Source organism: Balaenoptera ricei, chromosome 19 (assembly GCF_028023285.1).
Source record: "Balaenoptera ricei isolate mBalRic1 chromosome 19, mBalRic1.hap2, whole genome shotgun sequence".
Lineage (NCBI taxonomy): Eukaryota > Metazoa > Chordata > Mammalia > Artiodactyla > Balaenopteridae > Balaenoptera > Balaenoptera ricei.
This window is the reverse complement of record NC_082657.1, coordinates 60,737,302-60,765,248: the sequence shown is the minus strand read 5'-3', so window position 1 is coordinate 60,765,248 and position 27,947 is coordinate 60,737,302. Positions and strand designations below refer to the sequence as shown.

The following is a 27,947-nucleotide window of genomic DNA, read 5'->3' as shown; positions in this document are numbered from 1 at the left end:
CCGAGGCTCCTTCCGGCCAGAGGCTGGGCATTACTCGGTGGCGGGAAAGCGGCGGCTGCAGCGCGTCTTCTCGGACGCTGAGGGGCGGGAGGCGGCGGCGAGTCCCGGGCTGGCCGCGGGCGCCACCATGGATGCGGCCGAGGTGGAGTTTCTGGCCGAGAAGGAGCTGGTCACCATTATCCCGAACTTCAGTCTGGACAAGATCTACCTCATCGGGGTGAGACCCGCTGGGCCTCCGGCTCGCCCTGGTCGGTTCCCGCTTCCGGGAGGGGGGCGGGGCGGCTGGTCCAGAGCCCACAGGTGTCGTCGGGCGGCGTTCGGGACCCCGCGCAGGTGAACGGTGGGGCGCGGTGTGGCCGAGAGCGCGCTCGGGCTTCAGCCCGTGGACAGCAGAGGTCCAGCGATGCAGTTGTGAGGGACGGTGTGTGTGTGTGTGTTTGCTTGCAGGGCGATCTGGGGCCTTTCAACCCCGGCTTACCAGTGCAGGTGCCTCTGTGGCTGGCGATCAACCTGAAACAGAGACAGAAGTGTCGGCTGCTCCCCCCCGAGTGGATGGACGTGGGTGAGGACGTGGAGGGGGAGCGGGGTGTGGTGGGGGAGGCGGACCGTGGGGGCCGGGGTCGCCCTCCCGCGAGTGGAGGCACGGGGTCCTTCCACGGACGCAGCGTCGCTCATCAGGTGAAATCAATGAATGCTTCCCAGCCTCACCTGCGAGAGGCCGCGGATCACTGTTAGTAATGGTCGTTTGGGGTGTGTGTACAAATTCTAGTTCAGGTTTTGATTTTAAGATATTTCCACAAACTTTTATTTTAATTCTAGTTTTATATTGCAATATAGTTGATTAACAGTGTTGTGGTAGTTTCAGGTGTTCAGCAAAGTGATTCAGGTACATACACATGTATCTATTCTTTTTCAAATTCTTTTCCCACTTCGGTTATTACAGAATAGTGAGCAGAGTTTCCTGTGCTGTACAGTAGGTCCTTATTGATTATCTATTTTAAATATAGTGTGTATATGTCAAACCCAAACTACCAGTTTATCCCTCCCCTCCACCTTTCCCCTTTGGTCACCGTAAGTTTGTTTTCTAAGTCTGTGAGTCTGTTTACATTTTGTAAATAAGTTCATTTGTATCATTTTTCTAGATTCCATATATAAGCAATATCATATGATATTTGTCTTTCTCTGTCTGACTTACTTCACTTAGTATGATAATCTCCAGGTCCATCCGTGTTGCTCCAAGTGGCATTATTTCTTTCTTTTTTAATGGCTGAGTAATATTCCATTGTATATATGTACCACATCTTCTTGATCCGTTCCTCTGTCGATGGACATTTAGGTTGCTTCCATGTCTGGGCTGTTGTAAACAGGGCTGCAGTGAACATTGGGGTGCATGGATCTTTTCGAATTAAGTTTTGTCCCGGTAGATGCCCGGGAGTGGGATTGCTGGATCATATGGTAATGCTATTTCTAGTTTTCTGAGGAACCTCCATACTGTTCTCCATAGTGGCTGTATCAATTTACATTCCCACCAACAGTGCAAGAGGGTTCCCTTTTCTCCACACCGTCTCCAGTATTTATCGTTTGTAGGTGTTTTGATGTTAGCCATCCTGATTGGTGTGAGTTAACATCTCATTGTAGTTTTGATTTGCATTTCTCTAATGATTAGAGATGTTGAGCATCTTCTCATGTGCCTGTGGACGTGTGTATGTTTTCTTTGGAAAAAAGGCTATTTAGGTCTCCTGTCTGTTTTTTGATAGGGTGGTTTGGCTTTTTTGGTTTTTTTTTTTTTTTTTTTTTTTTTGATATTGACCTGCATGAGATCTTTCTAAATTTTGGAGATTAATCTTTGTTGGTCACATCATTTGCAAATATTTTCTCCCATTCTGTGGGTTGTCTTTTCATATTGTATATGGTTTTCTTTGCTGTGCAAAAGCTTTTGAGTTTAAAGAGGTCCCGTTTGTTTATTTTTATTTTTGTTTTTAAGTTTTATTTTATATTGGAGTATAGTTGATTAACAATGTTGTGTTTGGGACTTCGCTGGTGATGCAGTGGTTAAGAATCCGCCTGCCAATGCAGGGGACACGGGTTCGAGCCCTGGTCCGGGAAGATCCCACATGCCGTGGAGCAACTAAGCCCGTGCGCCACAACTACTGAGCCTGCATTCTAGAGCCCGCAAGTCACAACTACTGAGCCCGCGTGCCACAACTACTGAAGCCCACGCGCCTAGAGCCCGTGCTCCGCAACAAGAGATACCACCACAATGAGAAGCCGGTGCGCAGTAACAACGACCCAATGCAGCCAAATAAATAAATAAACAAAACAAAACAATGTTGTGTTAGTTCCAGGTGTACAGAAAAGTGATTCAGTTATACGTATACATGTATCTATTCTTTTTCAAATTCTTTTCCCATTTAGATTACTAGGATATTGAGCAGAGTTCCATGTGCTATACAGTAGGTGCTTGTTGGGTATCTATTTTAAATATGGTAGTGTGTATATGTCAATCCCAAACTCCAGATTTATCCCTCCTCTCCACTTCTCCCCTTTGGTAACCATAAGTTTGTTTTCTAAGTCTGTGAGTCTGTTTCTGTTTTGTAAATAAGTTCATTTCTCTCATTTTTTTTTAGATTCTCCATATAAGCGATATCATATGATATTTGTTTTTCTCTGTCTGGCTTACTTTACTTAGTATGATAATCACCAGGTTCATCCATGTTGCTACAAATGGCATCATTTCATTCTTTTTTTTTTTTTTTTTTTATTAAAGCATAGGTGATTTTTTTTAACATCTTTATTGGAGTAGAATTGCTTTACAATGGTGTGTTAGTTTCTGCTGTATAACAAAGTGAATCAGCCATACATATACATGTATCCCCATATCTCCTCCCTCTTGCATCTCCCTCCCACCCTCCCTATCCCACCCCTCTAGGTGGTCACAAAGCACCGAGCTGATCTCCCTGTGCTAGCATGGGTGATTTACAATGTTGTGCTAATCTCTGCTGTACAGCAAAGTGACTCACATATGTACATATATATATACATTCCTTTTTTTTCTTTTTTTCCTAAAGAGTGGTACATTAGATCATTTATTTGTGGCAAGACAGACATTTCCATAGTGCATTTTTTCCCATAATAGAAGCTTTAAATATTCCCTTATTTTCCTTAGAAATTTGATTTTTGCTGGAAATGGACTAGATTTTTCAAGATTTTAAAAATTTTTTTATTTTTTATTGAAATATATTTGATTTACAATGTTGTGCCACTCTGCTGTACAGCAAAATGACTCATTTATACACATACACTCATTTTTTATATTTTTTTCAATTACGATTTATCCCGGGATATTGAATATAGTTCCCTATGCTGTATAGTAGGACCTTGTTGTTTATCCACTCTATATAATGGTTTACATCTGCTAACCCCAACTTCCCAGTTGATCCCTCTCCCCCACTGCCCTTCCCTTTGGCAACCACAAGTATGATCTCTTATGTCTGTGAGTCTGTTTCTGTTTTGTAGATAGGTTCATTTGTGTCATATTTTAGATTCCACATATAACTCATATCATATGGTATTTGTATTTCTCTTTCTGGCTTATTTCATTTAGTATGATAATCTCCAGGTCTATCTGTGTTGCTGCAAATGGCATTATTTCATTCTTAATGGCTGAGTAATACTCCATTGTATATATGTACCATATCATCTTTATGCATTCATATGCTGATGGACATTTAGGTGGCTGACATGTCTGGGCTATTGTAAGCAGCACTGCAGTGAACATTGGGGTGCATGTATCCTTTCAAACCATGGTTTTCTCCAGATATATGACCAGTAGTGGGATTGCTGGGTTGTATGGTTCTATTTTTAGTTTTTTAAGGAACGTCCATACTGTTCTCCATAGTGACTGTACCAATTTACATTCCCACCAACAGTGTAGGAGGGTTCCCTTTTCTCCACACCCTCTCCAGTATTTATTGTTTGTAGAGTTTTTGATGATGGCCATTCTGACTGGTGTGAGGTGATATCTCATTGTAGTTTCAATTTACATTTCTTTAAGAATTAGCGATGTTGAGCATTATTTCATGTGCCTGTGGACATCTATATGTCTTCTTTGGAGGAAAGTGTATTTAGGTCTTCGCCCATTTTTTTATTGGGTTTGTTTTTTTGATATTGAGCTACATGACCTGTTTGTAAATTTTGGAGATTAATCTTTTGTTGGTCACATCGTTTGCAAATACTTTCTCCCATTCTGTGGGTTGTCTTTTCGTTTTGCTTATGGTTTCCTTTGCAGAAGCTTTTGAGTTTAGTGAGGTACCATTTGGTTTTTTTTGTTTTTGTTTTAATTTTAAAAAATTTATTATTATTATTTTTTATTTATTTGTTTTGGCTGTGCCAGGTCTTTGTTGTGGCATGCGGGCTTCTAAGTTTTGGCGTGTGGGCTTCTTAGTTGTGGCCTGCGGGCTTCTTAGTTTTGGCATGCATGCAGGATCTAGTTCCCTGTTCAGGGATCAAACCAGGGTCCCCTGCATTGGGAGCTCAGAGTCTTTCCCACTGGATCACCAGGTGAGTCCCTTTTTGTTTTTCATTTTTCATTTTTATTTTATATTGGAGTATAGTTGATTAACAATGTTGTGTTATTTTCAGGTGTACAATGAAGTGATTTAGTTATACATGTATGAACTCTTTTTCAAATTCTTTTTTCATTTAGGTTATTAGAGAATGTTAATCAGAGTTCCCTGTGCTATACAGTAGGTCCTTGTTGGTTATGTATTTTAAATATACTAGCGTGTACAGTAAGTCCCTACATATGAACCTTCAAGTTGCGAACTTTCAAAGATGGGAACGTGCGTTCACATGTCCATTCACGTCTGTTAGTTCACGTGTCTGGCGTACATTGCCATGTGCGTGCATCCTCTACAAGTGGTTGGGCTTTTGTGTACTTTACAGTACTGTATAGAGTACACTAGTACGGTATCTTTATTTCAAACTCAGGATGTCCGGAAGCAAGCATAAAAGCAGCGGTGATGTAGCTGGTGCTGCTAAGAAGTGCCAAGCAATAACAGTGGAAACAAAAGTGAAAATAATTGAGAGAGTGGAGCGAGGCGAAAAGATGGCAGACGTCGCTCGTTCTCATAACAAGAATCGTTCAACCACCAGCACGATCCTAAAGAACAAGGACAAGATCATGGAACGTGAAGTCTGCTGTGCCGATGATGTTGACAGTAATATCAAAGAAGCGTGGAAAAGTGATGGAGGAGATGCAGAAACTTCTCAGTATGTGGATGCCGGATCAGCATCATCATCGAGTCACGCTCAGCTTAATGCTGATTCAAGAGAAACCAAAAGCCTTTATGAAGACTTAAAGAAGAAACATGGCAAAGAATCAGAGGGCACATCTTTGTTTTTTTTTAATCAGTCATCAATTTTATACATATCATTGTATACACGTCAATCCCAATCTTCCAATTCAGCACACCACCATCCCCACCCCACCGCAGTTTTCCCCCCTTGGTGTCCATACGTTTCTTCTCTACATCTGTGTCTCAACTTCTGCCCTGCAACCTGGTTCATCTGTACCATTTTCCTAGGTTCCACATACATGTGTTAATATACGATATTTGTTTTTCTCTTTCTGACTTACTTCACTCTGTATGACAGTCTCTAGATCCATCCACGTCTCAACAAATGACTCAATTTTGTTCCTTTTTATGGCTGAGTAATATTCCATTGTATATACGTACCACAACTTCTTTATCCATTCGTCTGTCCATGGGCACTTAGGTTGCTTCCATGACCTGGCTATTGTAAATAGTGCTGCAATGAACATTGGGGTGCATGTGTCTTTTTGAATTACGGTTTTCTCTGGGTATATGCCCAGTAGTGGGATTGCTGGGTCATATGGTAATTCTATTTTTAGTTTTTTAAGGAACCTCCATATTGTTCTCCATAGTGGCTGTATCAATTTACATTCCCACCAACAGTGCAAGAGGGTTCCCTTTTCTCCACACCCCCTCCAGCATTTGTTGTTTGTAGATTTTCTGATGATGCCCATTCTAACTGGTGTGAGGTGATACCTCACTGTAGTTTTGATTTGCATTTCTCTAATAATTAGTGATGTTGAGCATCTTTTCATGTGCTTCATGGCCGTCTGTATGTCTTCTTTGGAGAAATGTCTATTTAGGTCTTCTGCCCATTTTTGGATTGGGGTGTTTGTTTCTTTAATATTGAGCTGAATGAGCTGTTTATATATTTTGGAGATTAATCCTTTGTCTGTTGATTCGTTTGCAAATATTTTCTCCCATTCTGAGGGTTGTCTTTTCGACTTGTTTATGGTTTCCTTTGCTGTGCAAAAGCTTTGAAGTTTCATTAGGTCCCATTTGTTTATTTTTGTTTTTATTTCCATTTCTCTAGGAGGTGGATCAAAAAAGATCTTGCTGTGATTTATGTCAAAGAGTGTTCTTCCTATGTTTTCCTCTAAGAGTTTTATAGTGTCCAGTCTTACATTTAGGTTTCTAATCCATTTTGAGTTTATTTTTGTGTATGGTGTTAGGGAGTATTCTAATTTCATTCTTTTACATGTAGCTGTCCAGTTTTCCCAGCACCACTTATTGAAGAGACTGTCTTTTCTCCATTGTATATCTTTGCCTCCTTTGTCATAGATTAGTTGACCATAGGTGCGTGGGTTTATCTCTGGGCTTTCTATCTTGTTCCATTGATATATGTTTCTGTTTTTGTGCCAGTACCATATTGTCTTGATTACTGTAGCTTTGTAGTATAGTCTGAAGTCAGGGAGTCTGATTCCTCCAGCTCCGTTTTTTTCCCTCAAGACTGCTTTGGCTATTCGGGGTCTTTTGTGTCTCCACACAAATTTTAAGATGGTTTGTTCTAGTTCCATAAAAAATGCCATTGGTAATTTGATAGGGATTGCATTGAATCTGTAGATTGCTTTGGGTAGTAGATTTTCACAATGTTGATTCTTCCAATCCAAGAACATGGTATATCTCTCCATCTGTTGGTACCATCTTTAATTTCTTTCATCAATGTCTTATAGTTTTCTGCATACAGGTCTCTTGTCTCCCTAGGTAGGTTTATTCCTAGGTATTTTATTCTTTTTGTTGCAATGGTAAATGGGAGTGTTTCCATAATTTCTCTTTCAGATTTTTCATCATTAGTGTATAGGAATGCAAGAGATTTCTGTGCATTAATTTTGTATCCTGCAACTTTACCAAATTCATTAATTAGCTCTAGCAGTTTTCTGGTGGCAGTTTTAGGATTCTCTATGTATAGTATCATGTCATCTGCAAACAGTGACAGTTTTACTTCTTCTTTTCCAATTTGTATTCCTTTTATTTCTTTTTCTTCTCTGATTGCCGTGGCTAGGACTTCCAAAATTATGTTGAATAATAGTGGCGAGAGTGGACATCCTTGTCTTGTTCCTGATCTTAGAGGAAATGCTTTCAGTTTTTCACCGTTGAGAATGATGTTTGCTGTGGGTTTGTCATATATGGCCTTTATTATGTTGAGGTAGGTTCCCTCTATGCCCACTTTCTGGAGAGTTTTTATCATACATGGGTGTTGAATTTTGTCGAAAGCTTTTTCTGCATCTATTGAGATGATCATATGGTTTCTATTCTTCAATTTGTTAATATGGTGTATCACATTGATTGATTTGCGTATATTGAAGAATCCTTGCATCCCTGGGATAAATCCCACTTGATCGTGGTGTATGATCCTTTTAATGTGTTGTTGGATTCTGTTTGCTAGTATTTTGTTGAGGATTTTTGCATCTATATTCATCAGTGATATTGGTCTGTAATTTTCTTTTTTTGTAGTGTCTTTGTCTGGTTTTGGTATCAGGGTGATGGTGGCCTCATAGAATGAGTTTGGGAGTGTTCCTTCCTCTGCAATTTTTTGGAAGAGTCTGAGAAGGATTAGGTGTTAGCTCTTCTCTAAATGTTTGATAGAATTCACCTGTGAAGCCATCTGGTCCTGGACTTTTGTTTGTTGGAAGATTTTTAATTACAGTTTCAATTTCATTACTTGTGATTGGTCTGTTCATATTTTCTGTTTCTTCCTGGTTCAGTCTTAGAAGGTTATACCTTTCTAAGAATTTGTCCATTTCTTCCAGGTTGTCCATTTTATTGGCATAAAGTTGCTTGTAGTAGTCTCTTAGGATGCTTTGTATTTCTGCGGTGTCTGTTGTAACTTCTCCTTTTTCATTTCTGATTTTATTGATTTGAGTCCTCTCCCTCTTTTTCTTGATGAGTCTGGCTAATGGCTTATCAATTTTGTTTATCTTCTCAAAGAACCAGCTTTTAGTTTTATTGATCTTTGCTATTGTTTTCTTTGTTTCTATTTCATTTATTTCCACTCTGATCTTTATGATTTCTTTCCTTCTGCTAACTTTAGGTTTTGTTTGTTCTTCTTTCTCTAGTTTCTTTAGGTGTAAGGTTAGATTGTTTACTTGAGATTTTTCTTGTTTCTTGAGGTAGGCTTGTATAGCTATAAACTTCCCTCTTAGAACTGCTTTTGCTGCATTCCATAGGTTTTGGGTCGTCGTGTTTTCATTGTCATTTGTCTCTAGGTATTTTTTGATTTCCTCTTTGATTTCTTCAGTGATCTCTTGGTTATTCAGTAACATATTGTTTAGCCTCCATGTGTTTGTGTTTTTTATGTTTTTTTCCCTGTAATTCATTTCTAATCTCATGGCGTTGTGGTCAGAAAAGATGCTTGATATGATTTCAGTTTTCTTAAATTTACTGAGGCTTGATTTGTGACCCAAGATGTGATCTATCCTGGAGAATGTTCCGTGTGCACATGAGAAGAAAGTGTAATCTGCTGTTTTTGGATGGAATGTCCTATAAATATCAATTAAATCTATCTGGTCTATTGTGTCATTTAAAGCTTCTGTTTCCTTATTTATTTTCATTTTGGATGATCTGTGCATTGGTGTAAGTGAGGTGTTAAAGTCCCCCACTATTATTGTGTTACTGTCGATTTGCTCTCTTATAGCTGTTAGCAGTTGCCTTATGTATTGAGGTGCCCCTATGTTGGGTGCATATATATTTATAATTGTTATATCTTCTTCTTGGATTGATCCCTTGATCATTATGTAGTGTCCTTCCTTGTCTCTTGTAACATTCTTTATTTTAAAGTCTATTTTATCTGATATGAGTATAGCTACTCCAGCTTTCTTTTGATTTCCATTTGCATGGAATATCTTTTTCCATTCCCTCACTTTCAGTCTGTATGTGTCCCTAGGTCTGAAGTGGGTCTGTTGTAGACAGCATATATATGGGTCTTGTTTTTGTATCCATTCAGCAAGCCTGTGTCTTTTGGTTGGAGCATTTAATCCAATCACGTTTAAGGTAATTATCGATAGGTATGTTCCTATTACCATTTTCTTAATTGTTTTGGGTTTGTTTTTGTAGGTCCTTTTCTTCTCTTGTGTTTCCCACTTAGAGAAGTTCCTTTAGCATTTGTTGTAGAGCTGGTTTGGTGGTGCTGAATTCTCTTAGCTTTTGCTTGTCTGTAAAGCTTTTGATTTCTCCATCAAATCTAAATGAGATCCTTGGCAGGTAGAGTAATCTTGATTGTAGGTTCTTCCCTTTCATCACTTTAAGTATATCATGCCACTCCCTTCTGGCTTGTAGAGTTTCTGCTGAGAAATCAGCTGTTAACCTTATGGGAGTTCCCTTGTATGTTATTTGTCGTTTTTCCCTTGCTGCTTTCAATAATTTTTCTTTGTCTTTAATTTTTGCCACTTTGATTACTATGTGTCTCGGCGTGTTTCTCCTTGGGTTTATCCTGTATGGGACTCTCTGTGCTTCCTGGACTTGGGTGGCTATTTCCTTTCCCATGTTAGGGAAGTTTTCGACTATAATCTCTTCAAATATTCTCTCGTGTCCTTTCTCTCTCTCTTCTCCTTCTGGGACCCCTATAATACGAATGTTGTTGCGTTTAGTGTTGTCCCAGAGGTCTCTTAGGCTGTCTTCATTTGTTTTCTTTCTTTTTTCTTTAGTCTGTTCCGCAGCAGTGAATTCCATCATTCTGTCTTCCAGGTCACTTATCCGTTCTTCTGCCTCAGTTATTCTGCTATTGATTCCTTCTAGTGTAGTTTTCATTTCAGTTATTGTATTGGTCATCTCTGTTTGTTTGTTCTTTAATTCTTCTAGGTCTTTGTTAATCATTTCTTGCATCTTCTCAGTCTTTGCCTCCATTCTTATTCCGAGGTCCTGGATCATCTTCACTATCATTATTCTGAATTCTTTTTCTGGAAGGTTGCCTATCTACACTTCATTTAGTTGTTTTTCTGGGGGTTTTTCTTGTTCCTTCATCTGGTATATAGCCCTCTGCCTTTTCATCTTGTCTGTCTTTCTGTGAATGTGGTTTTTGTTCCACAGGCTGCAGGATTGTAGTTTTTCTTGCTTCTGCTGTCTGCCCTCTGGTGGTCGAGGCTATCTAAGAGGCTTGATGGGAGGCTCTGGTGGTGAGTAGAGCTGACTGTTCCTGGGGGGGTCAGAGCTCACTAAAACTTTAATCCACTTGACTGTTGATGGGTGGGGCTGGGTTCCCTCCCTGTTGGTTGTTTTGCCTGAGGCAACCCAACACTGGAGCCTACCTGGGCTCTTTGGTGGGGCTAATGACAGACTCTGGGAGGGCTCACGCCAAGGAGTACTTCCCAGAACTTCTGCTGCCAGTGTCCTTGTCCCCACGGTGAAACAGAGCCACCCCCCGCCTCTGCAGAAGACCTTCCAACACTAGCAGGTAGGTCTGGTTCAGGTTCAGTCTCCCCCAGGGTCACTGCTCCTTCCCCTGGGTCCCGATGCCCACACTATTTTGTGTGTGCCCTCCAAGAGTGGGGTCTCTGTTTCCCCGAGTCCTGTCAAAGTCCTGCATTCAATTCCCACTAGGCTTCAAAGTCTGATTCTCTATGAATTCCTCCTCCCTTTGCCGGACCCCCTGGTTGGGAAGCCTGACGTGGGGCTCAGAACCTTCACTCCAGTGGGTGGACTTCTGTGGTATAAGTGTTCTCCAGTCTGTGAGTCACCCACCCACCAGTTATGGGATTTGATTTTACTCTGATTGCGCCCCTCCTACCGTCTCATTGTGGCTTCTCCTTTGTCTTTGGATGTGGGGTATCTTTTTTGGTGAGTTCTGGTGTCTTCCTGTCGACGATTGTCCAGCAGCTAGTTGTGATTCTGGTGTTCTCGCAAGAGGGAGTGAGAGCATGTCCTTCTACTCCGCCATCTTGGTTCCTCCTTCAAGGGCACATCTTTTAATGCCAGCCATGGCTGGTTTCACCAGTTCAAGGCTAGAGCCACCCTTCACAAGGTAAAAGTAAGTGGCGAGGCAGCGAGTGCAGATACGATAGCTGCCCGGGAATTTCCTGAAGCGCTTTGAGAAATTATTGATGAAGGCATGTATTTACCCGAGCGGGTTTTTAATGTGGATGAGACAGGACTGTACTGGAAGAGGATGCCAGACTGAAGTTACATCAGTAAGGAGGAAACGTTGATGCCATGCTCTGAAGCAGCAAAGGATAGGCTAACTCTGTTGTGTGATGGCAATGCTTCTGGTGATATGAAGCTGAAGCCTCTGTTAGTTTATCATTTAGAGAACCCAAGAGCCCTTAAAAACATAGCCAAGGGCTCTCTTCGTGTTGTGTGGAAGAGTAACCCCAAAGCCTGGGTTATACAGGCCATTTTCCAGGATTGGTTTTTCCACCACTTTATCCCAGAGGTAGAGAAACATTGCTTGGAGAAGGACATCCCATTCAACATTTTTTTGCTGCTCGACAGTGATCCGGGCCACCCCCCATTCATGAATGACTTTCATCCCAACGTCAAAGTAGTGCATCTGCCACTGAATACCATGTCGCTTCTCCAACATATGGACCAGGGAGTTATAGCGACTTTCAAGAAATACTATTTACGTCACACTTTTCGTCAGCCAGTAAAGGCAAGTGACCAAGCAGGAAGAACTTTGTGACAGTTTTGGAAAGACTATAACGTCTACAAGGCCGTAAAAAAGATTGACTTTCCTTGGCCTGACGTTATGGCCATCACCATGAATGGGGTTTGGAAGAACCTTTGCCCGCAGTTTGTTCACGATTTTCATGGATTTGAGAAGGTGGATGAGGAGTCCAAAGAGGTCTTCAGCAACTTCGTGACCCTCAGCAAGAAGCTGGAGCTAGATCTGCAAGAGGACAACCTCATTGAACTTGTTGCTGTGCAACACAAGGAGCTTACTAATGAAGACCTGAAGGAATAGGAGGCCCAGAGAAAGGACGAAGACAGACAAGAGGAAGAAGTAACTGAAGAACCGAAGAGATTCACAACACAGGAAATTGCAAGGGGATTTTCTTTATTTGAGGGGGGCACTGTTAGTTTTTGAGGCACAGGACCCTAACACAGAACGGTACCCGAAGGTTGCAGCAGCCAATCAGAATGCAATCCAGTGCTACCGTGTCATCTGTGAGGAGATAAAAAGAGCCACTACCAAGACATCACTGGATCGTTTTTTCAAGAGGGTAGATAGAATCGAATGCAGCAAAGAACCAGAACCTGTGCCGTGAACATCAGGCATGAGTGGAATTGCAGCTTGCCCTCCGTCTCCTATTGCTGACGTTCCTTCAGCTCTACCATGTCCCACCTCCTCTCCCTCCTCCAGTCAGTAACTCTTCCTGCCTGTTCACTCGATGCCAGCTCTGTATGCCAGCTGTTGTACTGTACTACTGTACTTTTCAAGGTACTGTACTGTAAGATTTAAAATGTTTATTTTTTGTGTTTGTTTTTATGTATTATTTGTGTGAAAAGTATTATAAACCAATTACAGTACAGTACTATATAGCCTATTGTGTTGGTTGGGTACCTACGCTAACTTTGTTGGACTTTTGAACAAATGGGACTACGAATGCCCTCACGGAACGGAACTCGTTCGTATGTGGGAAACTTACTGTATATGTCAATCCCAAGCTCCCCAATTTATCCTTCCCCTACATCTTTTTACTTTGGTAACCATAAGTTTGTTTTCTAAGTCTGTGAGTCCGTTTCTGTTTTGTAAATAAGTCCATTTGTATATTTTGTTTTAGATTCCTCATAGAAGCCGTATCATATGATATTTGCCTTTCTCTTTGTGGCTTACTTCACTTAGTATGATAATCTCCAGGTTTGTCTGTGTTGCTGCAAATGGCATTATATCATTCCTTTTAATGGCTGAGTAATACCCCATTGTATATATGTACCACATCTTCTTTATCCATTCCTCTGTCAAAGAACATTTAGGTTGCTTCCATGTCCTGGCTATTGTAAGCAGTGCTGCAATGAACATTGGGGTGCATGTATCCTTTCGAATCATGGTTTTTTTCCAGATTTATGCCCAGGAGTGGGATTCCTGGGTCATATGGTAGCTCTGTTTTTAGTTTTTTAAGGAACCTCCATACTGTTTTCCATAGTGGCTGTACCAGTTTACATGCCCAACAAGAGTGTAGAAAGGTTCTCTTTTCTCCACACCCTCACCAGTATTTATTGTTTGTAGACTTTTTGGTGATGGCCATTCTCACCAGTGTGAGCTGATATCTCATTGTAGTTTTGATTTGCATTTCTCTAATAATTAGCGACGTTGAGCATCTTCTCATGTGCCTGAGGCCATCTGTATGTTTTCTTTGGAGAAAAGTCTATTTAGGTCTCTTGTCCATTTTTTGATGGGGTTGTTTGTTTATCAAGCTGTATGAGTTGTCTGTAAATTTTGGAGAGTGATCCCTTGTCAATGGCATCGTTTGCAAATATTTTCTCCCATTCTGTGGGTTGTCTTCTTGTTTTGTTTATGGTTTCCTTTGCTTGCAGAAGCTTTTGAGTTTAATGAGGTCCCATTTGTTTATTTTTGTTTTAATTTTTCTTTTACTTTGGTGTTTAATTGATTAACAGCATTGTTATTTTCAGGTGTACAGCAAAGTGATTCAGTTATACATATACATGTCCCTCCTGTTTTTCAAATTTTTTTCCCATTTCAGTTGTTACAGAATAGTGAGCAGAGTTCCCTGTGTTACACTGTAGGTCCTGTTGGTTATTTATTTGCAATATAGTAGTGTGTATATGTCAGTCCCATACTCCCAATTTATCCTTCCCCTCCACCTTTCCCCTTTGGTAATCGTAACTTTGTTTTCTAAGTCAGTGAGTCTGTTTCTATTTTGTAAATAAGTCCATTTGTATATTTTGTTTTAGATTCTGCATATAAGTGATATCATGTGATATTTGTCTTTCTGTGTCTGGCTTACTTGACTTAGTATGATAATCTCCAAGTCCATCCACGTTGCTGCAAATGGAATTATTTCATTCTTTTTTTTTTTAATCGAAGTATCGATGATGTATAATGTCGTGTGCATCTCTGCTGTACAGCAAAGTGACTCGGTGATTCACATATATACATTCTTTTTTTAAAATATTCTTTTCCATTATGGTTTATCCCAGGAGGTTGGATGTAGTTCCCAGTGCTAAACAGTAGGACCTTGTTTTTTATCTGTTATATATATGGTAGTTTGCATCTACCAACCGCAAACTCCCAGTCCATCCCTCGCTCCCTCCACCCCTCCTGCTTGGCAGCCACCAATCTGATCTCTATGTGTGTGAGTCTGTTTCTGTTTTGTAGATAGGTTCATTTGTGCCATATTTTAGATTCTACATGTAAGTGATATCACATAGTATTTGTCTTTCTCTTTCTGACTTACTTCACTTAGTATGATACTCTCTGGTTGCATCCATGTTGCTGCAAATGGCATTATTTCGTTCTTTTTTATGGCCGAGTAGTATTTCATTGTATATATGTACCACATCTTCTTTATGAAGATGGACATTTAGGTTTCTTCCATGTCTCAGCTATTGTAAGCAGCGCTACCATGAAAATAGCGGTGTGTGTATCTTTTTCAATTATAGTTTTGTCCAGGTATATGCCCAGGAGTTGGATTGTTGGATCATATGGTAGCTCTAGTTTTAGTTTCTGAGGAACCTCCATACTGTTCTCCATAGTAGCTGCACCAACTTACATTCCCACCAACAGTGTAGGAGGATTCTCTTTTCTCTGCACCCTCTCCAGAATTTATTGTTTGTAGACTTTTTGATGATGGCCGTTCTGACTGGTGTGAGGTGATATTATAGTTCTAATTTGCATTTCTCTAATAATTAGCGATGTTGAGCATCTTCTCATGTGCCTGTGGATGTCTGTATGTTTTTTTTTGGAGAAAAGGCTATTTAGGTGTCCTGTCCATTTTTTGATGGGGTTGTTTGCTTTTTTGATATTGAGTTGCATGAGCTCTTTGTAAATTTTTGGAGATTGATTTCTTGTCGGTCACATCCTTTGCCAGTATTTTCTCCTGTTCTGTAGGTTGTCGTTTCGTTTTGTTTATGGTTTCCTTTGCTGTGAAAAGCTTTTCAGTTTAATGAGGTCCCATTTGTTTATTTTTGTTTTGGTTTCAATTTTTATTTTATATTGGGGTTTCATTGATTAATAACGTTGTGTTAGTTTCAGGTATACAGTGTAGTGATTCAGTTTTACATATACATGTATCTACTCTTTTTCAAATTCTTTTCCCATTTCAGTTATTACAGGATAGTGAGCAGAGTTCCCTGTGTTATACAGTAGGTCCTTGTTGGTTACTTATTTGAAATATAGTAGTGTATGTATGTCAGTCCCATACTCCCAATTTATCTTTCCCCTCCACTTTTCTCCTTTGGTAACTGTAAGTTTATTTTCTAAGTCTGTGAGCCTGTTTCTGTTTTGTAAATAAGTCCATTTGCATATTTTGTTTTAGATTCTGCATATAAGTCGTATTATATGATATTTGTCTTTCTCTGTCTGGTTTACTTCACTTAGTATGATAATCTCCAGGTCTGTCTGTGTTGCTGCAAATGGCATTATGTCATTCCTTTTAATGGCTGAGTAATACTCCAGTGTATATATGTACCACATCCTCTTTATCCATTCATCTGTTGGTGAACATTTATGTTGCTTCCATGTCTTGGCTATTGTAAGCAGCACTTCAATGAACATTGGGGTGCATGTATCCTTTCGAACCGTGGTTTTCTCCAGATATATGACCAGGAGTGGGATTGCTGCATCTTATGGTAGCTCTATTTTTAGTTTTTTAAAGAACGTCCATACTCTTTTCCATAGTTACTGTACCAATTTACATTCCCACCAACAGCATAGGAGGGTTCCCTTTTCTCCACACCCTCTCCAGTATTTATTGTTTGTATACTTTTTGATGTTAGCCATTCTGACTGGTGTAAGGTGATATCTCATTGTAGTTTTGATTTGCATTTCTCTTATAATTAGTGATGTTGAGCATCTTTTCATGTGCCTCTTGGCCCTCTGTATGTCTTCTTTGGAGAAAAGTCTATTTAGGTCTTCCCCCATTTTTATATCGGGTTGTTTGGTTTTTTTTGATACTGAGCTGCATGAGCTGTTTGTAAATTTTGGAGATTAAGCTTTTGTTGGTCACAACGTTTGCAAATATTTTCTCTCATTCTGTGGGTTGTCTTGTTGTTTTGTTTATGGTTTTGTTTGCTTGCAAAAGCTTTTGAGTTTAATGAGGTCTCATTTGTTTCTTTTTGTTTTTATTTTCATTATTCTAGGAGACAGATCAAAAAGATTTTGCTGTGATTTATGTCAGAGTGTTCTGCCTATGTTTCCCTCTAAGAGTTTTTAGTATCCCAACCTTACACTTAGGTCTTTAATTCTGCTTGACTTTATTTTTGTGTATGCTGTTAGACAGTGTTCTAGTTTCTTTTCTTTTTTTTTAATAAATTTTATTTATTTATGTATATATGTATGTATGTATGTATTGGCTGCGTTGGGTCTTCCTTGCCGCACGCGGGCTTTCTCCGGTTGCGGCGAGCGGGGGCTACTCTTCTTTGTGGTGCGCAGGCTTCTCATTGTGGTGGCTTCTTTTGTTGCGGAGCACGCGCTCTAGGCGCGCAGGCTTCAGTAGTTGTGGCGCGTGGGCTCAGTAGTTGTGGCTCATGGACTCTAGAGCGCAGGCTCAGTAGTTGTGGCGCACAGGCTTAGTTGCTCTGCGGCATGTGGGATCTTCCCAGACCAGGGCTCGAACCTGTGTCTCCTGCATTGGAAGGCGGATTCTTAACCACTGCGCCATCAGGGAAGCCCTCTAGTTTCAATCTTTTACATGAAGCTCTCCTGTACACACTGGTACAGGACACACTGTGTACCAGTGTAGCACCACTTATTTAAGAGAATGTCTTTTCTCCATTGTATAGGCTTGCCTCCTTAGTCGTAGATTAATTGGCCATAAGTTTGTATGTTTGTTTCTGAGCTTTCTTTGATCTATATTTTTTGTGTTTGCCTGTAGCATACTGTTTTGATTACCATAGCTTTTTGTAGTATGGTCTGAAGTCAGGGAGCTTGATTGCTCAAGTTTCGTTTTCTCTTGTCAGGATTCCTTTGGCTATTCCGCATCTATTTTGTTTCCATACGCATTTTAAAATGTTTTGTTCTAGTTCTGTGAAAAATGCCACTGTTAATTTGATAGGGATTGCGTTGATTCCGTAGAATGACTTGGGTAGTATAGTGATTTTGACTACATTGATCTTCCAGTTGAAGAACATGGTATATCTTTCCATCTGTTTGTGTCATCTTTGATTTCTTTCATTAGTGTATTAAAGTTTTCAGAGTACAGGTCTTTTGTCTCCTTAGGTTTATTCCTGGGAATTTTATTCTTTTTGATGTGCTGGTAAATGGGATTGTTTCTTTAATTTCTGTTTCTGATCTTTCATTGTTAGTGTATAGAAATGCAACAGATTTCTGTGTATGTATTTTGTATCCTGCCACTTTGCTGAATTCATTGATCAGCTCCTGTAGTTTTCTGGTAGCATCTTTAGGATTTTCTATGTATAGTATCCTGTAATCTTCAAACAGTGACAGTTTTACTTCTTTTCCAATTTGGATTCCTTTTATTTCTTTTTCTTTTCTGATTGCCATGACTAGGACTTCCAAACTATGTTGAATAAAAGTGGAGACGGTGGACATCCTTATCTTGTTCTTGATCTCATAGGAAATGCTTTCAGGTTTTCACTGTTGAGTATGATGTTAGCTGTAGGTTTGTCATATATGGCCTTTATTATGTTGAGGTAGGTTCCCTCTATGCCCACTTTCTGGAGAGTTTTTATTATAAATTGGTGTTGAATTTTGTCAAAAGCCTTTTCTGCATCTATTGAGATGATCATTTTTTTTGTTGTTTTTGTTTTATTTATTTATTTATGGCTGACTTGGTTCTTCGTTGCTGCGCGAGGGCTCTCTAGTTGTGGCGAGTGGGGGCTACTCTTCGTTGCGGTGCGCAGGCTGCTCATTGCTGTTGCTTCTCTTGTTGCAGAGCACAGGCTCTAGGCACGTGGGCTTTAGTAGTTGTGGCTCATGGGCTCTAGAGCGCAGGCTCAGTAGTTGTGGCGTGCGGGCTTAGTTGCTCCACGGCATGTGGGATCTTCCTGGAACAGGGCTCGAACCTGTGTCCCCTGCATTGGCAGGTGGATTCTTAACCACTGCGCCACCAGGGAAGTCTGATCATATGGTTTTTATTCTTCAGTTTGTTAATGTGGTGTATCACACTGATTGATTTGCAGATATCGAAAAATCCTTCCAACATTGGGATAATCCCACTTGATCATGGTGTATGATCCTTTTAGAGTATTGTTCGATTCGGTTTGCTGGTATTTTTTTGAGGATTTTTGCGTCTGTTCATCAGTGATATTAGCCTGTAATTTTCTCTTTTTTATGGTATCTTTGTCTGGTTTTGATATTAGAGTGATGGTGGCCTTATAGAATGAGTTTGAGCATGTTCTTTCCTTTGCAATTTTTGGGAATAGTCTCAGAAGGATAGGTTGTTAAACTCTTCTCTGAATGTTTGATAGAATTTAGCTGTGAAGCCATCAGGTCCTGGAATTTTGTTTGTTGGGAGTTTTTTAATCACAGTTTCATTTTTAGTACTTGTGATTTGTCTGTTCATATTTTCGGTTTCTTCCTGGTTCAGTCTTGGAGGGTTGTTCCTTTCTAAGAATTTGTCCTTTTCTTTTAGGTTGTCCATTTTATTGGCATATAGTTGTTTGTAGTAGTCTCTTATGATCCTTTGTATTTCTGTTGTAACTTCTCCTGTTTCATGTGTAATTTTATTTATTTTAGCCCTCTCCCTTTTTTTCTTGATATGTCTGGCTAAAGGTTTATCAATTTTGTTTATCCTTTCAAAAATCCAGCTTTTAGTTTTATTGATATTTTCTATTTTTTCTTTGTTTCTATTTCATTTATTTCTGCTCTGATATTTATTATTTCTTTCAGTATACTATCTTTGGGTTTTGTTTGTTCTTCTTTCTCTAGTTGCTTTAGGTCTAAGATTAGGTTGTTTATTTGAGATTTTTCTTGTTTTCTGAGGTAGGATTGTATTGCTATACACTTCCCTCTTAGAACTGCTTTTTCTGTATCCTGTAGATTTTGGATGGTCATGATTTTGTTTTCATTTGTCTCTAGGTATTTTTTAATTTCCTTTTTGGTTTCGTCAGTGATCCATTGGTTGTTTAGTAGCATATTGTTTAGCCTCAACATGTTTGAGTTTTTACAGTTTTTTTCTTCTAGTTGATTCTAATCTCATAGTGTTGTGGTCGGAAAAGATGCTTGATACGATTTCAGTTTTCTTAAATTTACTGAGCCTTGCTTTGTGGCCCAGCATGTGATCAATCCTGGAGAATGTTCCATGTGCACTGGAAAAGAATGTGTATTCTGTGGCTTTTGGATGGAATGCTCTATAAATATCAATTAAGTCCATCTGGTCTAATTTGTCACTTAAGGCTTGTGTTTCCTTATTGATCTTCTGTCTGGATGATCTGTCCATTGATGAAAGTGGGGTGTTAAATCCCCCTACTATTATTGTGTTACTGTCAATTTCTCCTTTTATGGATGTTAGTATCTGCCTTATATATTGAGGTGCTCCTATGTGCACCTCCTATGAGGTGCACCTATGGGTGCATATACATTTACAATTGTTATATCTTCTTCTTTCATTGATCCCTTGATCATTATGTAGTGTCCTTCTTTGTCTCTTGTAACAGTCTTTATTTTAAAGTCTAGGGACTTCCTTGGTGGCACAGTGGTTAAGAATCCACCTGCCAATGCAGGGGACACAGGTTCGAGCCCTGTTCCAGGAAGATCCCACATGCCGCGGAGCAGCTAAGCCCATGCGCCACAACTACTGAAGCCCGTGTGCCTACAGCCCGCGCTCCACAACAAGAGAAGCCACCACAATGAGAAGACTGTGCAGCACAACGAAGAGTAGCCCCCACTCGCCACAACTAGAGAAAGCCTGCACGCAGCAATGAAGACCCAGTGCAGCCAAAGATAAATAAATAAAAGTAAATAAATCTATAAAAAAAAATTTTTTTTTTAAAGTATAGACCAGCATGAGTAGCAGAGTCATTACCTTACATTAGAGAGAATGCATGAAAATAAGGCATCATCCATCCAAGGCAATATTGTTTTTGGCCACCTCAGTGGATGAGGTTGTGACACAGGGTACAAACATAGATGAACCTTTATTTATTATTTATTTATATTTTTGGCTGCGTTGGGTGTTCATTGCTGCATGTGTGGGCTTTCTCTAGTTATGGTGAGCGCGGGCTACTCTTTGTTGTGGTGCGCGGGCTTCTCATTGCAGTGGCTTGTCTTGTTGCAGAGCACGGGCTCTAGGTACGAGGGCTTCACAGGCCTCTAGAGCGCAGGCTCAGTAGTTGTGGCACACAGGCTTAGTTGCACTGCGGCATGTGGGATCTTCCCAGACCAGGGCTCAAACCCGTGTCTCCTGCATTGGCAGGCAGATTCTTAACCAGTGAGCCACCAGGGAAGTCCCGATGAACCTTTAAAATGTTACATTAAGTGGGAGAAGAACCAGACACAAAGACCAACTGTTGTATTCTTCTATTTATATGAATTGTTCAGAGCAGGCAGATCCACAGAGACAAAGAAGATTAGTGGTTGCCTAGCAATGAGGGTTTGGGCAGGTGATGGAACCATTATGGGGTTCCTTTTGGGGTGATGAAAATGTTCTGAAGTTGATTGAAGTGATGGGTGCACAACTCTGTGAATATACTAAAAACCATTGAATGGGTGAATTGTACGGTATGTTGATTATGCCTCAGTAAAGCTGTTGGAAAAAAACCGAAAAGAAAATACTGCATCAAAGAGGCACACGGTCTTAATCCTGAACCTTTGCAGTCTTTTTCTCACCTCAGAGCTATGAATGGCTCATTACTAGTAAAGAATGAATGTCACATTTATTTGGGGTCGGGGTTGGGGGGCATATGAAATTTGAAAAGCCTCTGAGCGATTTTGATTATCCCCTTCCCTTTGGAAATCACCCAGGGGTACCTACCTCCTAGAAGCTAGGACACTTGGAGCCAGGTGCACTCAAGTACAGTTTAAGAAAGATTGTTTTGTCTTTACTGCCTGTCCCAAAGGGGTGTGTGAATCTGGTGGTCCTGAAACATGACAGGAAACTCCAGTCCCTTCTGCTCTGAAGGGCATTTTTTAAAGCAGGGACCTCCCCACCCACCCACCAGGCCCTGGTTCTGTTGGCACTGCATCCCTTTCTGTCAGTTTTGGCCTATTCCAACCCAGGTGATAGAGGGCAAGAACCTGTGTCGTGGGAGGGCCAGAGTCAGAGAGAAGGTGCGGAGACAATTTGCCTGAGGCTTCTCGTATGCCTGGGCCATCCTGTGGTGACAAGGAGTGGAAATCCCTAGTCAGCCCGTGGGTCCTGCCCAGGAGCCAGCTGCTGCTTCTGCCACTGTACATTAGTTCTACCTGTTCTTGGACGGCATATGAATGGAATCATCTGGCATGTCAATTTTTCTCTGACTTCGCTTATTCATCATACTGTTTTTGAGATTCGCCCCTTTTGTTGCACGTGTCATTACGTCATTCTTTCCTCGCTGAGGAGTGTTTCCTTCGTTGTGTGAGTATTCCACAGCTTGGTCCCCCATCCTTCTGTTGGTGGATATTTGGGTCATTTCCCATTTTAGGCTACTGTGAAGAAGGCTGCTTTGAGCAGTCGTGTCTGAGTCTTTTTGCAGGTATGTATTTTTATTTCTCTTGGGTAAATAAACACCTAGAGTTGTGGAACTGCCAGCTCGTAGGGCAGACTGTGCTTCACTCTGTTAGAAACTGCCCAGGAGCCCTGCCGAGTGGTTGAGCCACTCCTGTAACCCCAGCAGAAACGTACGAGTTCCTGTTGTTCCACCCCTGGCCATCACCGGGTATTGTCGGTCATTTTGATTCGTTGCAGGGTTTGAACAGAGGTGTTTCATACTCTGATTTAGATGTGGAAAAGAAAGAGACTCAGTCTGCGGTGTGGAGATGAGTGTGGGGAGAGGGCGGTAGGGGGTTAGCCCGGCAAGAGCTCAGGGTGGCTTGACCAGTGAGTTGATGGAAGCGGGCAGATGTGGTTGGCATCTAGGCGTATTTTGAAGAAAGGAATCAGCAGGATTTGCTGAAGGACAGACCATGGGATCAGAGAGAAGGGGTAAGGGTGCCCACCAGGGTTGCTGCTGGAGCTGCAGGAGCTGGAGCTGCTGTTTCCTGAGCCCGGGCAGATCGCAGGGACACTGTGGGCTAGAGTGGGAGCCGGGAGGGGGGTTTGAACATGTGACACTGGAGGTGCCTGTTAGACATCCGAGCGGCAATATTGTGGGCAGCGGGGCATCTGAGCCAGGAGGTCAGGGGAGGGGCTGAGCTGGGATTCTAGGTGTGGAAGGTGTCATGAGAGCATAGTTGGCGTTTAAATGAAGTGGGATGAGAACACGTGGGATATGGGTGTAGGCGGTGGAGAAGGGGTGAGGGAAGGAGCTCTGTCCTCCAGTGTGTTGAGGTCAGGAAGGCCTGGAGGAGTCGGGGAGATGAGAGGAGAACTTGGGGAGAGTGGTATCCCGGAAGCCAAGTGATAAACACACCCCAAGGATTTGCCCTTGTCAGACGTGACGAGGCCTGAGATGTGGCCGTTGGGTTTAGCTGAGCAGAGGTGGTGGCCTCGGTGAGTCGTGTCAGAGGGTGGGATAGTCGCCCACAGGAACAGTTAATGCCGATGTCAGGGAACTCTTGAAGTTTTGTCGTGAAGGGCATGAGAAATGGATTGTAGCTGGAGAAGGATTTGGTGTCAGGGGAGGGCTTTCTTTTTAAGCTGGAAGATGTTGCGTCGAGTTTGATGGACTGCTTCGAGAGCGGGGGCAAGAGGGAGCACTCAGGAGTGAGGACAGTTGCCGAAGCGGTGTTCTGTGCAGGCGAGAGAAGGTCCAGCGCGCCCCTTAGGAGGATGCGGTGGCGGTAGTGTGCGGAGCCCCGCACGGTGTTGGGGAGAAAGCGTGGAGAGGGCGGGCAGGAGGGAAAGGGAGAGGGTGGCGGGAGCGGGGAGTATGAGGGTTGCAGGGGAGCACCGAGGGCCCCTGGAGGTGGGTGGCCAGTCATTTCAAACGAGACCCCACTGCGGAGCTCTGTCTGTGTGTCCCTTCGCCATGGCGTGCCGTGGCGGGTTCAGGACTCGGGTTTTCTTAGGCCAGGAGGAAGGACAGAAGGGGAGAGGGGCGAGGCGTGTGGAGACTGTTCCTGCGGATGGAACTGGACTCAGCAGTTTGATTCCCGATGTGGGGCTTGCCGCCCTGTATTAGTTGTAAGCTGTCTTGCTCTCTTCTTACTTAGAAGTAAGTACCTTTCTGCAGTCACTGGTTACCATCATCACTGCCTGCATCAAAGGTAGCACACTTCACTCTTTCCCTAAGAAAAGAACTTCAGACTCGGACATACTGTTTTCAGTCATATATTCTGCAGGCCCAGCAATAACAATAACCCAAATCTACCACCTTCTCTAAGAGAAGTGCTTGGGGAAATCGGCCCAGTGATGTCTAGTTAGTGATATGTTATTTCAAAAAGTGGGGTTTTTTAATGTATTTTTTAGTTGATTGACTAGGAAATATAGGTACTTGGTAAATTTGGAAGGTTTTAAAACTATATTTTGCTCATGGTCATGGTAAAATGTACACACTTCTAAATTTCAGAAAAGTTGGAGAAGATTCGGGATCATGAACGAAAGGAAGAAACTTTTACCCCTATGCCCAGCCTTTACTACATGGAGCTCACCAAACTCCTGTTAAATCAGTAAGTACCTCTCACTTCTTCGAACGCCACATGCACGATGGAACCCCCCGTTCCCAGCCCACCTCCTTTCGTGTTCCACGCTCATTACCGAGGGAAGTGGTAGCTTTGGCCCCCAGGTCCTCAGTCAGTAGTCTGGGAGTCGTTTGTGGGCACGCACACACTGGCCGGGCTCTGTCTCTCCCTGTTTCTCTTTTTTCCCTTTCTCCACCCTTCCCTCTCCTGGTGAATCCCGTGGTTCTTTGCATTCTGCGTCCTACCCGTCACTTGATATTGGACTCCAGTATCAGCCCATCATCTCTAGCAGTAGCCTTTTTCTTAACTGCAAATGTTTTATTAGTCGAGCTGCACCCCTCTTCTCCTTTGGGCCTGTGCATCTGCGTTCTTGTATCTCTTGCACAGGAAAGGGCCAGGGGTTGCATTTTCCTTCGACCCTGGGCTAAAAGGCAGGTCCGCTGGGGCAAAACTGTTTCCCCTCATCCAGTTGAGGCTCCCCGTGGGCTTCTAATTCCTTCTCCGCCTTGCAGCCAGAGCAGCCTTTCCAAGATGCAGCTGCCCTGTGAGTCCCCTGCCCCTCGGAGCCCCTCGAGGGTCTGAAGCCCTGGTCATGGTGTTCGAAGCACCGCAGAGCCTGGTTCCCTTCTCCCGGCTCTCCCCACGCTCTGCAGTCCTTCCCTCCGATTCTCCAGGGTCCAGGCTCACGTTGGCCTCCTTCACTTCTTCACACATGCCCGGGTCCTCAGAGTGCACAGGCGCACACGTGTGTGTGTGTGTGTGTGTGTGTACACCGTCCTTCCGCCCAGTGAGGCCACATCTTCCCTGCTCCCTCCTCGGGTTTAGCACAGCAGGTCCTCCCTCCCAGGTTACGTGACCTGTCCTCGTGGCAGCTCTGCACCCCTCTATAGCACTTGTCAGGTGTGATGCTCTAACTGCTGTCTGCCTGTGCTGTTCCCCACTCCTGCCCCCAGGTCTCACGGGCAGGGACTGTCTCGCGTGCCCCCGCACAGTGCCAGGTACTCACATGTTTGTGGAATGAATGAATGCATCAGTGCAGGGGGCAGGCAAGTGTGGCTACCTGCAGTGTAATTTGCACAGTGTCAAGCTTCTGAAGCCGGTGCACCTGTTCACTGATGGACTCAAGAGCAGAGCCGGAACAGAAGCTGGAAGCCCCCTCCTGCCTGCCGGAGAGCAGCGGGGCCGGGCCCCCCGAGTGGCCCTGTGCAATTCAAGGGAACATCTGCGTAACGTGGACTTGTCCTTGAGTGGACATGCGGCTGCAGTTGTGTAGTTCACAACATTCGCAGCATTCAGCATGCTAAGCGTGCCACCGGGTAGTGGAGATGGTCATGTAGGCTGAGTTCCAGTTTTGTGGGGAAGAGATGCGACCCTGTTGACAGACGTGGTATACACAGCAGCGTGTGCAGTGCTGCTCAGAGCGCGCAGGGGTGCAGCCCTCATGCCTGGCGCTGCCGGAGGGGCCGGCCTGGAGGGCGAGGGGAAATCCACTAGGGGAGAGGGCCGTATAGGTAGAAGGACGGACGGTGAAAGGGCCTGGGTTTGTGGAGCAGGGCCGTTGGGACCTGCCTGGACTGAGTGAGGGCAGGGCAGTGGGCGCGGCGCCCCCAGGCGGGCGTCATCCGGAGGCTATGAGAGGGCTGCTGCCGTAGGGGAGGGTGACTTCAGAAGGGAGAATACGGGAGCGGAAGGGAGGCCTGTTCATCTTCAGTGTTTGAAGTTCAATGCGTTATGTACGCAGTTGCTATCGAAACCCTTGTTTTATAATTCCTTAGGGTCATCCATTCAGTGAGGGGACCTTGGTTCTGCAGTGCAGTTCACAAGGAGCTGGGGTCCTTTGTTCTTTAACCTGCTGTTCAGAGCGTAAGATCCAAATGTTTGGGTCTTGAATAAAGTCTACTATATCAATTGTATCCTACTGATTCTCCATCTACTCATCTTGAGCTAATTTTAGCCTGTGGAGGGAGCCTTGCCAGCTTATCCTAGGATGCCTGGGGATGAACGATGTTGACTTTTGCTTTTGTCTTCTAGTTTGTCTCTTTCTTCAAAGGTTAATTTAAAAATGTGTCACACAGGAAGGCTCTTAGAGCGGCCCCGCTGACTCCAAACTTTTACCCAGAATTTGCAGCGTATAGGTGTGCTGTTTATGCTAATTTGCGATTTGTTCTGTGACTTTTGCAAATGTATCTGTTTTCTCTGTAGAGTGGGACAGTCCCTATGCCTCAGGGATTTTGTGAGGATAGAAATGCCTGGCACAGAGCCTTCGTCTTCTTTCCCTAACAGATGGGGTATTAGCATTAGAGGTCATGACCTCTGAGCCAGCCTTTGAAAGAAATTCATTCTAGATGGAAATTCTATAGCATAGAACACTCAGTTATCCTGAGCCAGAGGAGGACCTACTCAGAGCTTCTTCTCCAAGATCTAATTTTTTTTGGTGAATAAACAGAAGTCTTCGTACCGCAGCTTGCCCGGGGACAACTAACAAGAGCACAGATAACTCAGTGAGGATCGTGGCTGAATTTTCTTGGCACCAAGCTTAACTGCTAGAAATCCTTACATTTTAAAAAACTGAAAAAGCGAAACAAATTTTGAGGCTAGAACAACTTGTGCATTTTTGCCTAAATCCAAGCAGTATTTACACAGAAGCCACTTCTACCTGGAAGTTGCCTTAGTTTACTGAGTGCTTCCTTATGCGATTTATTTCACCTTTTGCTTCCTTTAGTGCTTCAGACAACATCCCAAAAGCAGATGAGATCCGGACCCTGATCAAGGACGTGTGGGACACACGCACAGCCAAGCTCCGGGTGTCCGCTGACAGCTTTGTGAGACAGCAGGAGGCACACGCCAAGGTGGGCGCGTGGTGGGCCGCCCACGGAGGCCGGATGCTCTGTGGGACAGCCCGCGGCATCTTGTCTGCTTAGGGCATCGCAGGAAGGGATAACTAGCCATGCAGGGCTTTCAGAATATTATTACTCATTGTATCCTTATTTTTATCCAGTAGATTTAACCTTTCGTGAAATCAAAGACTCAACCAACCCGGTCTGTTTGCCCTTGTGTTTTAGCTGGATAACTTGACCTTGATGGAGATCAACACCAGTGGGGCTTTCCTCACACAAGCGCTCAATCACATGTACAAACTCCGCACGAACCTGCAACCTTCTGACAGCGCCCAGTCTCAGGACTTGTAGGCAGAGACTGGTTTGTAGAGGCCCGTGTCTGCCGGCAGGAGGCTCACCGGGTGGCCTGCGTGCTCGGGACGTGACAGAGGTACTCACATTTCCAGAGTTCTAGAACCACTTCTGAATGTACGCAGAAAAGTGCAGTGAAGCAAGGGATGGGTTTATAACCTTGTTGGAAAGCAACAGGCTTGTGCTTAGTCCTCGAGACATTCTGTAATTCCACGTCTGTATCTGGGAGCCAGCTGTCCTTTCATGGGGGAATGAGAAAAGCATTCGCAGAACGAATGATTTCCCTAGCAGAGCTCCGGGTCTCCTGCACGGGACTGTCGTGTGCAGGTGGGTGTTCGGTGACGTCCGGTGTTGCTTTTAAGATGGAGATATAGCAGGATGGTAACGTGGCCGTGGCCATTTTTCTCCCTTCTTGACCCTGATCTCTTGGGCTAAATGTAGAGTCTGCTACAGAGGCTATTCACACACAGGACAGCAGATGAATGGCGAGTGACAACCACCCATATTTGTCATCTAAGCCCTGATACACAATAAAGATGGAATCAACCCAAA

At 42.9% G+C, this 27,947-nt stretch overlaps 1 protein-coding gene across 1 annotated transcript; it reads left to right on the top strand.

Moving 5' to 3' along the window:
• The first annotated feature begins 24 nt into the window (after positions 1-24).
• Positions 25-27,947, top strand: GINS2 (GINS complex subunit 2). The gene is made up of 5 exons (XM_059904960.1): positions 25-217; positions 448-562; positions 24,096-24,195; positions 26,930-27,056; positions 27,270-27,947. Exons 1-5 carry the CDS (start codon positions 128-130, stop codon positions 27,393-27,395), a joined length of 558 nt encoding a protein of 185 aa, XP_059760943.1. The 5' UTR covers positions 25-127; the 3' UTR covers positions 27,396-27,947.